General features: G+C 37.1%; 1 protein-coding gene across 1 annotated transcript; it reads left to right on the forward strand.

The window, feature by feature from the left end:
- The first annotated feature begins 5,181 nt into the window (after positions 1-5,181).
- LRAT (lecithin retinol acyltransferase) lies at positions 5,182-11,710 on the forward strand. The gene is made up of 2 exons (XM_072405945.1): positions 5,182-5,786; positions 11,371-11,710. The coding sequence occupies exons 1-2, from the start codon at positions 5,253-5,255 to the stop codon at positions 11,521-11,523; spliced, it is 687 nt and encodes a 228-aa protein (XP_072262046.1). The 5' UTR covers positions 5,182-5,252; the 3' UTR covers positions 11,524-11,710.
- The last annotated feature ends 765 nt before the right edge of the window (positions 11,711-12,475 follow it).

A 12,475-nucleotide genomic window follows, 5' to 3' on the forward strand; every position in this document is an offset into this window, starting at 1 on the left:
AACTCCCTTTCCATCCTGCAAAATTCTTGGGTTTGTAGGAGAGACGTTGCATGACATTGCGATCCTTGCATTTACAATCCTTTTATTAGATGCACTCAAGCAACCTAAAAACAATGTAAATTCCCTCAAACGTGGCATTCCACAAATCAATGGCTTGTAAAACCACATTCTCCTGCCCTTGCCAACTTTATGTACAACTCATTATTTTACTAATACTAATTCGTGAAAATCTTACTTATCACATCTGTGTCTGGTGAACTTTGCAATGCCGGTTTGCACCATTTGGTATGTCTGCCACTTTGCCACATTCATGATCTTTTCATTGAAAACCTTCGGTTTTTCTGTATTACTGAAATAAGGCTTTTTTGATCTGACAATTCAAGTCTTACCTGCTGTGCGCCCTTAGTATGGGCTATACATAGAAATGACTACAGACATGGTGGTGGGGGCATTTTGCTTGTTAATGCTGCTTCTTCATTCCTAATCCGTCTCTCTGTCTCCATTTCTGTTCACCTACATTCCCCATTCTAAACCTAATTACTATTACCTAATACCTAATAATAATTACCTATTACCTAATAACTTCTTTGGCCCTGCAACTTCCTACTATATTACTTCTCAGCATGGCTTCTCCAATTCCTGTCTACAGATATTCCTATTATCCTTATTAGTGATCTCAGCATCCCCACTAACACTAACAATCCTCCTGCCACCATAATTCTCTTACAGAACCTTCTCCAATGGTCTTTCTTAGTAGTCCACTGCACCAACACCAGTGCAACACATCTTCATCTGTACCTGCACTGTTACTGATTTTACTAACTTTCCTTTTCCACGTTCTCGCCACAATCTACTACTACTCATTGCCTCCACCCCTAAGGAGGTACACAACATACCGGACTTCTCATAAGCTTCTTCCATTGTTCCCCGAAATTTCACCTTTTAGATCAATCATACAGTCATAACCTAGGTCATTCCCTTTAGTCACTGTCCATGCCCTGTCTTGCAAAATCTCACTCAGGACTTACAACTTCCAGATATAAAGCTTGCCTACTTTACCTCATTTTAACTCCCTATGCCTTTTTATTGTGCACCCCTCCTCATCCAGCAGCTCCTTTCCCAGCCACTCAAATGTCTGCACTGCAGATCATGCGTTACCATATATGAAGCAAACTTCAAGCTTTTTTTTTGCTACAGTTTTACTTTTCTTTGATTTTCACTATTTAAAATGTACAAATATTCATTATTTACTGACTCAGTACAGTTTTATATATTTGGCTGTTTACATTTTTCCTGTTAATAGCTTTGGTTTTGCAGTTTTGGTTTAATCCAAATTAAAAGAAAAATAATAACGAGCTAGCGATCTGCAGTAAGAAATAGGAACCGGGGACTTGCACCAAAAGAGTTATGATGTGGCTTCTTCCAAAAGAAAAATATTGGGCATGCTATTGCTATTTTGGCTCTGATTGTGGTTCACCCTATAGTGTCAGAGGAAACACCTGCAACTGCTCTTCACACTCTAGCTTGTATTCACATACAACCTGGAAAACTGGCCATCTTGTGGTAGAGGAGAGGTACTACAAAGACAGCTCCAGATAGAGAGTGAGAAAAATTGGGCCACAATAATAGTAAGTGTGACCAATAAAATAAATTGCTAAAGTATTTCTTGTTGGCATGCCTTGTCTGTTCCCTATATATAGCACGTACCTAATTATTAGGCTGTAGTCAGCTCACTGAGCAGATAGATCCTTTACATCAGGATAAAAAAGTCATCTTAGCAGCAAATTCACTATAGGAAATGCAGGTGTATCAAAGAGCATACCTGTTTTAAATAAAAGTTTCAAATAGGTGAACTAGAAACACATTGCATGGGTTACTGAACAGCACTGCTCTTTGCATTACAAAACCTTTAGAAATCTATAGTCTATTTACTAGGCAGAAATAAGGAAACATAATCCTGTGTCTGCAGATATATTACAGCACTGTCATGTAATGGCTTTTTAGGTAGCTTTCCTTAGGTAGCGCATATCAGGAATGTGTAATCGCTGACTTGCTTTCATTACCAATGTATTCTTCACATATACTTGTGAATGAAAGGATAGGAATGAGCATCTCTATTTGACTCTGCTTGAATGGACTAGCAATGCAGTTGCATAACTGAAGCCAGAATGCTATTCAGGTTTGTGCTTCTTGCTCTGAATATTCTTCATTTGCTGGCCAGTTAATGAAGAGAGTTGTTGTCTTGTGTCTCCAGGCTACCCTCAATAAGACAGTGTTTAGTGAATGTGAAGGTGAATGTAACTGTAACAAACACAATTCTAAATTCATTGTATTTTTTGTAATCAGTTTCCAGGTTTTTAGTGCTGCATTTTTTAAGATAATTGATTTTTAAATACAGTATTCACCTTAATAAATCTTCGCATTTCAGCACTGCTGATCTCCTACAACCTTTTTACATGCATGTCATGGCCTGATGCATGCACTTCAGTGATGGCTGCATTGCAATTTTTTTTAAACCAGGCAGCTAGTTCTGTTAGAACCCAAGAAATGAACACAGTAAGGAAATACTAAGCTTATCCTAGGATGTAATAAAAAGTACCTGTATTTTTATCAACAAAAACCTGAGTTTTATCATGAAAATAATAAGCTGGTCATGCTTGTTTCAATCTTTTTTGAACGTAAAAGAATGATGTAGTATGAGTGGATTGTTTAGGTTACACTACTATAGCATAGTTTTGGTGGAGCTCAAGGAGAATGAATTAGAATTGCACAAGGTGTATGGCCAGTTAATGTAAATCCCTCTCCTAATTCTTACTATTACACTGAAATCTCCATGTAATTATCTATTGTATAATAAAACCTACTTTGTATATTATGCCATCTAGTATTTTTTCCAGTTCCTATGCAGTAATACACGGAAGTACAGGGCAGGGTGTCTCAATGTGAGAATAACAAGGACAGTTCTTTCTACTACTTTCACAGCTCATTACAGTCACCCTGTTCTCTCCCATTTACTGAAATTAGAACATCTCTCCTGCGCTAACACTGAATTCTGGGCCAACTGAAATTTTTCTTCATACGTCACACTCCTAATGCTGAGTTTGTCTCCCAAACAGTGTTTCACTAACATTTGTTATCAGTTCTGCTCTGCCCCTGCTGACAGCACAATAAAAAACAAACCTTTGTATTGTGCTTGTTAGCACAGAAAGTACAAACCCAGTAATATGACCAAACTGCTTTGTAACTCCACTGAGTGTACATTTAGCAGAAGTCTGAAAGCTGACGTCTGTGTGAAATCAACACCATAGCAGTAAAATAGTAAACTTCAGCCAGAACAAGGCGTTTATCAACTCACAGCACTGCCTCCCACACACTGTATCAGCATTTAGGCTTCCCTAGAGAGACTATGTTAGCATGCAGACCACCCCTAAAAATGCCCACACAAAAAATGAGACTAAATGACTGGCAGGACAGAAATCAAATAGCTGAAGGGGAGAGTCAGGACTAGTGTTGGTCGAATATCTTACTATTCCATTTGACTGCTATGCGATCGAATAGTGAGATGTTGTTCGGGTGATTGAATGCCGAATTCGAACACCATTGAAGTCAATGGTACGAGAATTTGGGTTATTTTTAGGGACTATTAAGGACTGCAAGACTAATCAGATTGCTCTTGCATCCCTTTACTATTGTATGTGTTCTTGGATAGAGTTTCTCTATCCAAGAACACAGGGAGTACTGTGTGCTTGGATACAGGACACAGCGAGGACTGTACACCAACACCTGTCAGGACAGCACAAATGGGGAGGAATGGGTAGGATGATCATTGTAGTCAATCAGACAGGAAATGAGGTGGGATAACTATATCTGCTGCAGCTTCTAATGTATGCTGTGTGAAAGTCACAGTGTGAAGGGAAATTGGACTAATCATTTCCAGACCAGAACTGGACTATCTACAAAGGTAAGGCTGGATTTCAACTTTATAAACAATGTCTTGTGGATTGAGTCAGCCCCTTGCTTCTTATAAGTCTTAAATACTCCAACAGAGAAATAATTCATTTTTAGGAGATATATAGTGTCATAGATTGTGCAGACAAAATAATAAAAAATGGCAGCAATAAATGGAAAGACCAAGGATGTGTGTTTTGATTTCCCCAGTTTATCACACGTCATATTACGTGCTCACATCCTGTCATTCTTACAGCAGCAGTATTGTGTCACCTGTGATTCAACCATAAGGACCCAACAGCAACAGGACAGTACTATGGAGGGAAGTGAGTCACATAAAGGATAACATATGTCTATACATTTTAGGAGTTTCTTAAAGAAAGTCTCTAACAAGTCAAAGTTACAGTGAAGCCAGAGTAACTACTTTAAATAACAGAGAACTATTGTAGAACTGGTCCAGAGCAATGATATGCACCCAACACTAAGTACAAGCATGTAGACAGGACATGATTTCATGTAGACAGAGGAGGCTGGAGGGTCCACAGCACTAGTTCTAATAATATTGTTATTAGTATTATTATTAATAAACTGTATATATATATATAGTGCCAACATAATACACAGCGCTGTACATTAAATAGGGGTTGCAAATCACAGTCAGATACAAACAATGACACAGGAGGGGGAATGTCCCTGTTCAAAGAGCTTACAATCTAAGAGGTAGAGGAAGTAGCACTAAAATGCAAAAAGGATGAACAATAAACAAGCATGCACGTTAATAATTTGTAGTGATTTAGAAAATAAAATACCATCTAGGTTTACATTTACCCAAGAGCCCGCTGTATCCTATTGAAAGTGAAAATAGTCCGAAAAAGTCAAATATAAAATGATATTGCAATCTGCTCTTCTGGAGTGCCCAGAAATACAACGAAAGTGGAAATAAGTTACAGGCTCCAGGTTTTTTTTTCTATGAAGCCTTCAGAAGTCTGTTTCATGAATCACCCAGTTGTGTACTATGGAAAATCTCTGGTCTGTAATAGGGAGTGCCTGTTCTGTGCGCACACTGCAATTTAAAACTTAGGAAGAAGTGCTACTGCGGGCTGTGTGTTTATGTCTGCAGGCTTTATTCCAGTGATACATAAACAAATCACTTTAACCACTGCCAAATTTCCTGCAGCCAATCGTAACCACTGTACACTGATGTCATTCCATAACACCCAAACCTTATAAATATTCTCCAACCTAAGTTCTAGGCAGCATCCCTCACTCATTCTAGGCACAGTTACAGAAGACACACAACAAACATGAAGAATTCCCTGGCAGATTGGTTGATCTTTTTCCTGGATAAGATATCAGTGGTTGCCAGCTTCAAACTCTTTAGTATGTCAGATGAAAGTGAGAGGGAGAACCATTACCAGGACAATTCATTTTTTAAGCGGGGAGATTTGTTAGAAGTTCCCAGGACTCTGTTTGTTCACTTTGGGATTTATTTAGGGAATAACAAGGTTGCCCATTTAATGCCAGATATCCTCCCTGCCCTGACAGATGACAAACTTCTCACCGACAAAGTGGTGACCAACAAAAGGCTGATCCTGGGTGTGCTGGCTAAGGTGGCCAGCATCAGGGTGGACACTGTGCAGGACTTCGCTTATGGTGGAACGATAATAGTTAATCACATGGACAGCAGCTTCAAGACAAAACCCCTCTGCAATGAGGAAGTGGCCCAAAGGGCTGAAAAACTGGTGGGGGCCACACCGTACAGCCTACTATGGGATAACTGTGAACACTTTGTCACTTATTGCAGATATGGTTTCCCTGTCAGCTTTCAGACCGATAAGGTAAATGACATGAGTGTACATCATTTTTTTCTTATTACATTGACATGACAAGCATGTTGGAAAAAAACAATCTGTTATGAATTTGTATTCCATACAAAAATTAAAATTGGACAAACAAATGTTCTCTTTAGCGTTCACCTTAAATTAATCTATTATTTTTGAATGTACTGCACAATAAAATGTTCTCTTAATATTTAGAGGCAGACCAGCTTCAACTTTTATATATATTGTAATATGTATTGAAGTGATTTGTCTATTGCAGTGTTATATATGGCTGCATACATACATGCATTATGTAAAAATGTATCTGTCCATATGCACCTGGAAGGACATGCATTGGAATCTGTCTATAGGGAATACAATGTAGTTTCCTTTCCCAAATATTTCTTGTATCTATATTACTTAGTAAGACATATCACTGCATTGATGTCACATATATCTTAATTATGACAGCCCTGCTTTTTACACCATGGTGAAAATGTAATGACCTACCTAGATCATATGTACCCATTATAAAGACATCAGTGACGCATAGGACCTGCCCACTATATAAAGGGCAATGTATATATACTTGTATGTATATAAGAAGAGAAGAAAGAATCCATATACCCAAAGCCAAACCCTACTTTTCATTGTGTACAGAGTAGGGTAATGATAGAACTCCTGTAGTTTTTTTTTTTTTGGCTGCCTATGTCCCATTTGCCCCTTCCCTCTCCCCTCAGTGCAAGGGTTAAGTGATCATTTTGCCTAGAGGATGTTAAATATGAAGTTAAGGTGACTTTATTCTTTTCTCCTGCAATCTACCCCCTATTCCTACAACTAGTCCTCTGCAGCCTCTTTTAGTCTTACTGCCCAGCCAATTTCACATTTGACGTCATCCAGTACAATGAAGGACCAGCAGTCCTGCGCTGCACAGGTTTACCCCAAGGGCCTTCCCATATTCCAGAGTGTTTAGACTGCCGGGGTATATTGGTAAGTACGATAAATCTCTAGCAAGTCATCAGAGTAGCAAGTGTGTTTGCTTTTCGCAGAGTTCAGCTTTAATGTTGGCTGTTCACAGGCTATAACAAGAACTTTGGAGCTTAAATTATCCTTTTTTCTTTAAATTCCATGAGTGTAAAAAAATTTCATTTTTAATTCATTGCTTTAGGTTAATAAAAACATTTATCATAAGTGAAGTGCTGTAATCAGATTGCATTTTGCTGTATACTGATCAGGAAAATAAATATATCAGTACAGTAAGGGACTAAACTGCAGCCCTTGCACACTGGTATTAATCATTAAAACAGAGAAAGGTTAGAGTATCTGTAAGTGTAATTGTGCTGGCTGTGTCTTCTTGTCCCAATGATAACATATCCCCTTAATTATTGTTCTGCTGCCATAGACACTGAAAATGATGTAAAATCTTCCTATCAGGCTAACAGGCTACAATAAACAGCTTGGCAAAAGTTTTGACATTTCCCATTATCTCTTCAAAACCAAAAATAAAAAAAGGCTGGAAATGGGGTTCAGTTAGAGCCCATCACTGTGCATTGGCAGAAATGTTCTAGATTAGGTAATTCACCTGAAACCAAGCCTGGTGCCTCACTGCATGGTCAGCAGTACACTATGGGGCATATTTTCAAGCAGGTAAATACTTTCACCTATGGGACATATTTGTAAAACACCAAACATGTGGGCAAATCTTTCCAGCGTGTTTTAAACGACAATCATTGATTTACTCCCAATAAAAGTTTGAAGAAAGTCACATTTAATCATTTATTAATATGCCCCTAATTCTCCTGTGCACTGTCTGGAGGGATATTTGAGTAGACCAGTACTTTCTTGGAAATATTTTACTAAGCAAGCATTTATTCATACAGGAAATCATGCTATGAAATCACAGTCTGTTCTTTCATGAAAAGTTATTTTCCTCGGTAGCAATAAAAATGTGTTAAATGGCTATGAGAACAAAACTCTCATTTATGCCAGGCAAAGACTTTTAACTATGTGCATTGAGATGCTGTGTAATAACACACCATTAATTACCTACTATAACCATACATGTTCTCGATTATCGGTCTGCTGACAATTCAACAAAGAAACAACAGTTCTGTGTTTTTGCTATTAATTTATTTCTGTCCCCTAAAATTTACTTATGTTAGGACATATCTCTCTGTATTTCTGGTACCCCTTGTGTTATACCACATCACTCCATCTTTACTTCTTCTGATACTCCCTTGTGTTATGACACACATCTTTATTTTTTCTGGGACCCCCCTTGTGTCATGACACATCTCTCCATCTTGTCATGACACATCTCTCCATCTTTATTTCTTCCAGTACCCATTGTGTTATGACACATCACTCCATATATATATTTCTTCTGATAACCCTTGTGTTATGACAAACATCTTTATTTCATCTTTAGTTTTATGACACATCACTCCATCCTTCTGATTCCTGTTGTTCACCTGTGTGTGGACATGTCACCTGTTACTCTTGCCTGTGTTGTAGCACATCTCTCCACTTTCTATCACCTTTTACTCACCATTTATGATAATATCTGAATCTTTTTGTCACTTGACAGATCTAATTTTCTTTCTTTTCACTTTCCCCCTTTCTAACTATAGAAGGAATAATGGACAGAAGGGGAGTAACAGGAGAAAGAAAACTGGAGCCATGTCTCAGACAAATCCTTTTCTCCTACAGTGTCAGTGGGCCTAATTTATTAAAGCTCTCCAAGGCTGGAAAGAATTCACTTTCATCAGTGAAAATGGATGATTCAAAAAACTAGGAATGGATCTGGTCCTGGATTGAAAACAATTGATAAAAAATAGCAAATGGCTTTAGGAAATTCATTCCAGGTTTGCTGGATCACCCAGTTTCACTAATGAAAGTGTATCCTCTCCAGCCTTGGAAATCTTTAATAAATCAGGCCAATTGTTTGTTCTTGTCAAGTATGCAAGTTTGTTATCTGCAACCCCTAATTATTCTACAATGCTGTAAAACATTTTGGCACTTTCCAAATAAAGAATATTATTACTAATAATAACACAATGGGTGTGACAGCAGACAAAAAATGTAGAGATGTGTCATAATACAAGGGTGGTGGCAGGAGACAGATAGATGGAAATGTGCCACAACATGAGGGGTGTGACGGTAGACAGAAAAATGGAGAGACGTGCCATAACACAAAAGGAAAACCAGAAGAAAGAAAAATAGAAATGTGACGTAACACAAATGGATTAAAAGAAGATGGAAAATTTGAGAAAACTGTCAGGAAGAAGAGGAAATCCGCGGAAAAAAGGAGAGACATGTCATTCCATCTTTCTTTTTCTTGTTGCCCCATTTGTGTTCATCACTCTCAAATTTTCCATCTCCTGTTACCCCCTTTGTGTTATGACACGTCTCTCTATTTTTCTGTCTGCTGTATTATAACATGTATCGATCTTTCTTGTCTCCTGCCACCTTCCTGGTGTTTTGACACATCTGTCCAATATTTTGTCTCTACTCACCTTCATCGTATTATAAGTCTCACCATCCTTGTATTATAAGAAGTCTCACCATCCTCGTATTATAAGTCTCACCATCCTTGTATTATAAGAAGTCTCACCATCCTTGTATTATAAGTCTCACCATCCTTGTATTATAAGTCTCACCATCCTCGTTTTATAAGTCTCACCATCCTTGTATTATAAGTCTCACCATCCTTGTATTATAAGTCTCACCATCCTCGTATTATAAGTCTCACCATCCTTGTATTATAAGTCTCACCATCCTCTTGCTTTTAGGTAGAAATCACAGGTGCCAAGTAAGGAGCGTACTGGTTTCAAATTGGCAAAGAAACCAGTTCCTGAGGCAGGATTTCCTTTAGCAAAGCTGGACTCTTATTCTCACTGGAGTTCTACATTCTCTCACTCTGCCTTAGCTGTCTTTGCTCATAAAGCATTGCATTTGAACAGTCACATTCTCAGCTCACTAGCTTAATTTTAAAAACTGAGGCCAAAATTTTACAACCAAGGAAAGTAGAGTGAAGAAAGTGTCTATATCTACTTTTTATGCATCTATAACAGTTCCCACAGGGGAACTTATTTCTAAAATCTGAAACAAAGGAAAACTTGTGTTGGCAGTCAAATTAAATATTCTCTATTTTCCAACTTGTATTGATGTTCTGCTGAAAAAACAAAAAAGCATGTGTGTTTTTAAATGTTTCATGTTTCAAATAAATGCTTTAAGTGTACCTGTAGCCAGAACATTGTGTTTAGTTTTTATAAAGTAGGGAAGGGTTAGAACTACTTTTAAGTAAGATCAAGAGGGAGGTATATCAAGAGTATGTGATTAGAGGAATTAGTATGGATGACATCAAGCCTTGAACACAGTTTGATGTATTACAAGAAATGTTTATGAATCTCCTAAGAGCCACTCATCTCTTGGAATACAACTCTAAGGTTGTATAACTCAAAGTTGGTCAGTGGTGAGTTTGTCTGTCCCTTGAGTTTTCTATAAAACAGAATTATTATTAAAGTTTAGTTCACCACACCACAGGGAGATTTTGATACTTGAGAACTGTCCACATACCTAAAGTGGATGCAAACCCAAAAAGTTTCTCAGTGTTCAAATATTTCAGGGTGTTAGGTAGACAACCTAGAAGTGGTTTTATATTGTGTAGAGTTTTGCAAGGTATTATCCAGTAAGTAAAAGTATATATGCAGTATAGTTTGTGGAGTCTTTCATGTCTTAATGCACAATTAAAAGAAGAAGGGTGGAACTTCATTAAACCTTGGATTTCGAACTAGTGTAAACTTGCATTTTTTTGTTGTCTAAATATAATGGAGTGAGACCTCACTCATAAAAGTTGCAGGTTTTACATTAGTATGATCCAATAGTAATAATTATTGGTAATCCCACAGGAGATTACCTCCCTAATAACTCCTTCCCCAATACTTTATTTCATTGAAAGTATATAACTGTTATACATTTGTTAAAAAAATAACTACTATTTTGTCACTTAATGTTCAGGTATAAGAAAAAAAGAATATTTCCAAACAAATGGTAGCAGGGACACAGGGGATCTGTGTTCATATTTTGCTGAACAGACCTAGTGGCAGGTAAAGCTTTACCAACCCATATACACCTACCCCCAAACTGCCACAAATTCCTTTCTAGTGTGTCTAAACTTTCTAGTTGTCTAAATAACCCATTCAGTTTATATCCTAAGTACTGTGTGTGGCCACTTTTAGGCTAAACACAGATGGGCTCAGGTCTTATCATCTCAAGGAGCTATGTGCTAAAAGCCTTGTTTCCCCTTTGCTATAATAAAAAATCCTGCAGCTATAAAAATTATAAAATAATTTGAGTCCTATATTATCTATGTATATTGGGCCTGCAATTCTATGGTGGAATGAAAATAACTGAAAACAGTTAATAAAACTGTATTACTGGATAAGAAACATCTCACTGATGAAACGTGATACAATTCTTTGGAATGTTCATAATCATTGTTTCTGATGAGATTAAAACTGTGGGAAAATCATTAAAATTGTTACTTTTTTGCTACTGCTTGTTTATAATCACTCTAACAAATATTTGCCTTGTTTTCTAGTTTTGTGAAACTGTCAAGAGGATTATCAGAGACCAAAGAAGTGTGTTTCTTTCCGCTGCCCTAGGCCTTGTGCTAATACTTTGCCTGGGAATGGAGCCTTCCACCACCCTCCCTAGTCTTTTCATCACATTCGCTCTGTGGATGGCAAGTTAATGGAAAAAAACATTCCACACCTTGTACATAATGTCTCATGTAATATAGTGTATTTATAATAAATTGCTAAAATAACAAAGGATAACTGTGCATATTACACTCCTGTCGCTGAATGCTTGTACAAAGATTGCATAGATCCATTTTGTACTGTAATGAAAACAATAAATTAACTCTACTTTCATTAAAAGGCCTGTTGTCATTTATATATATAATACAGAGATATAGTATATATATATATATATATATATGGATTTTTCATGACTTTAATGTCAAAACTTTCAAACACTAATTAATGTTACAAGAAACAGAGTTACCACTTCCTAAAATGAATAGTTAAAAATCATTTCTATGTACTTATTAACGTATGAGGATATGAGTCATGAAACATGTTATGAAGAAGTTTCTTTGCTGGGGGTAAAGGATGACACCAGTGAATATCATTTCTACAATCAGTAAGCTTACCACTTATTGAGATGTTTCCTTCTAATATAGAAGGATTAACTTAACAAAATTAGAATCTTAAGCAGGCACCAGAACATATTACCTATTAGACACCTAAATTTAGGATTTCCTTTACTTTATGTCTTTTTGACAATGGTTACTAGTACAAATTGACGGGTAAATCCCCCCAACAGGGACAGCTATACTAGAATGACAGGGTGAAAATCTTCCACTTATGTTCAAAACTAAATACAAATGTCTTCCTGTATATATACTTTACACATACCTCAATCATCAATGCTGTCACAGTTCTCTAATTTCCCTTGCTGAGATGTGGTTGTGCACTTCTACCAGTGTGCATGTTCCATCCTGGACAACAGAAGGGAAGGAAAACAAGAAAACCACTCATAGACACATGTGGAGCTGCTTTATAAAAACCCATCATTACAACAGAAATGAAAAGATCATGGGAATGCAGATTTAAGCAGATTTATTTATTTGACAATAAGCA

Source organism: Pyxicephalus adspersus, chromosome 3 (assembly GCF_032062135.1).
Source record: "Pyxicephalus adspersus chromosome 3, UCB_Pads_2.0, whole genome shotgun sequence".
Lineage (NCBI taxonomy): Eukaryota > Metazoa > Chordata > Amphibia > Anura > Pyxicephalidae > Pyxicephalus > Pyxicephalus adspersus.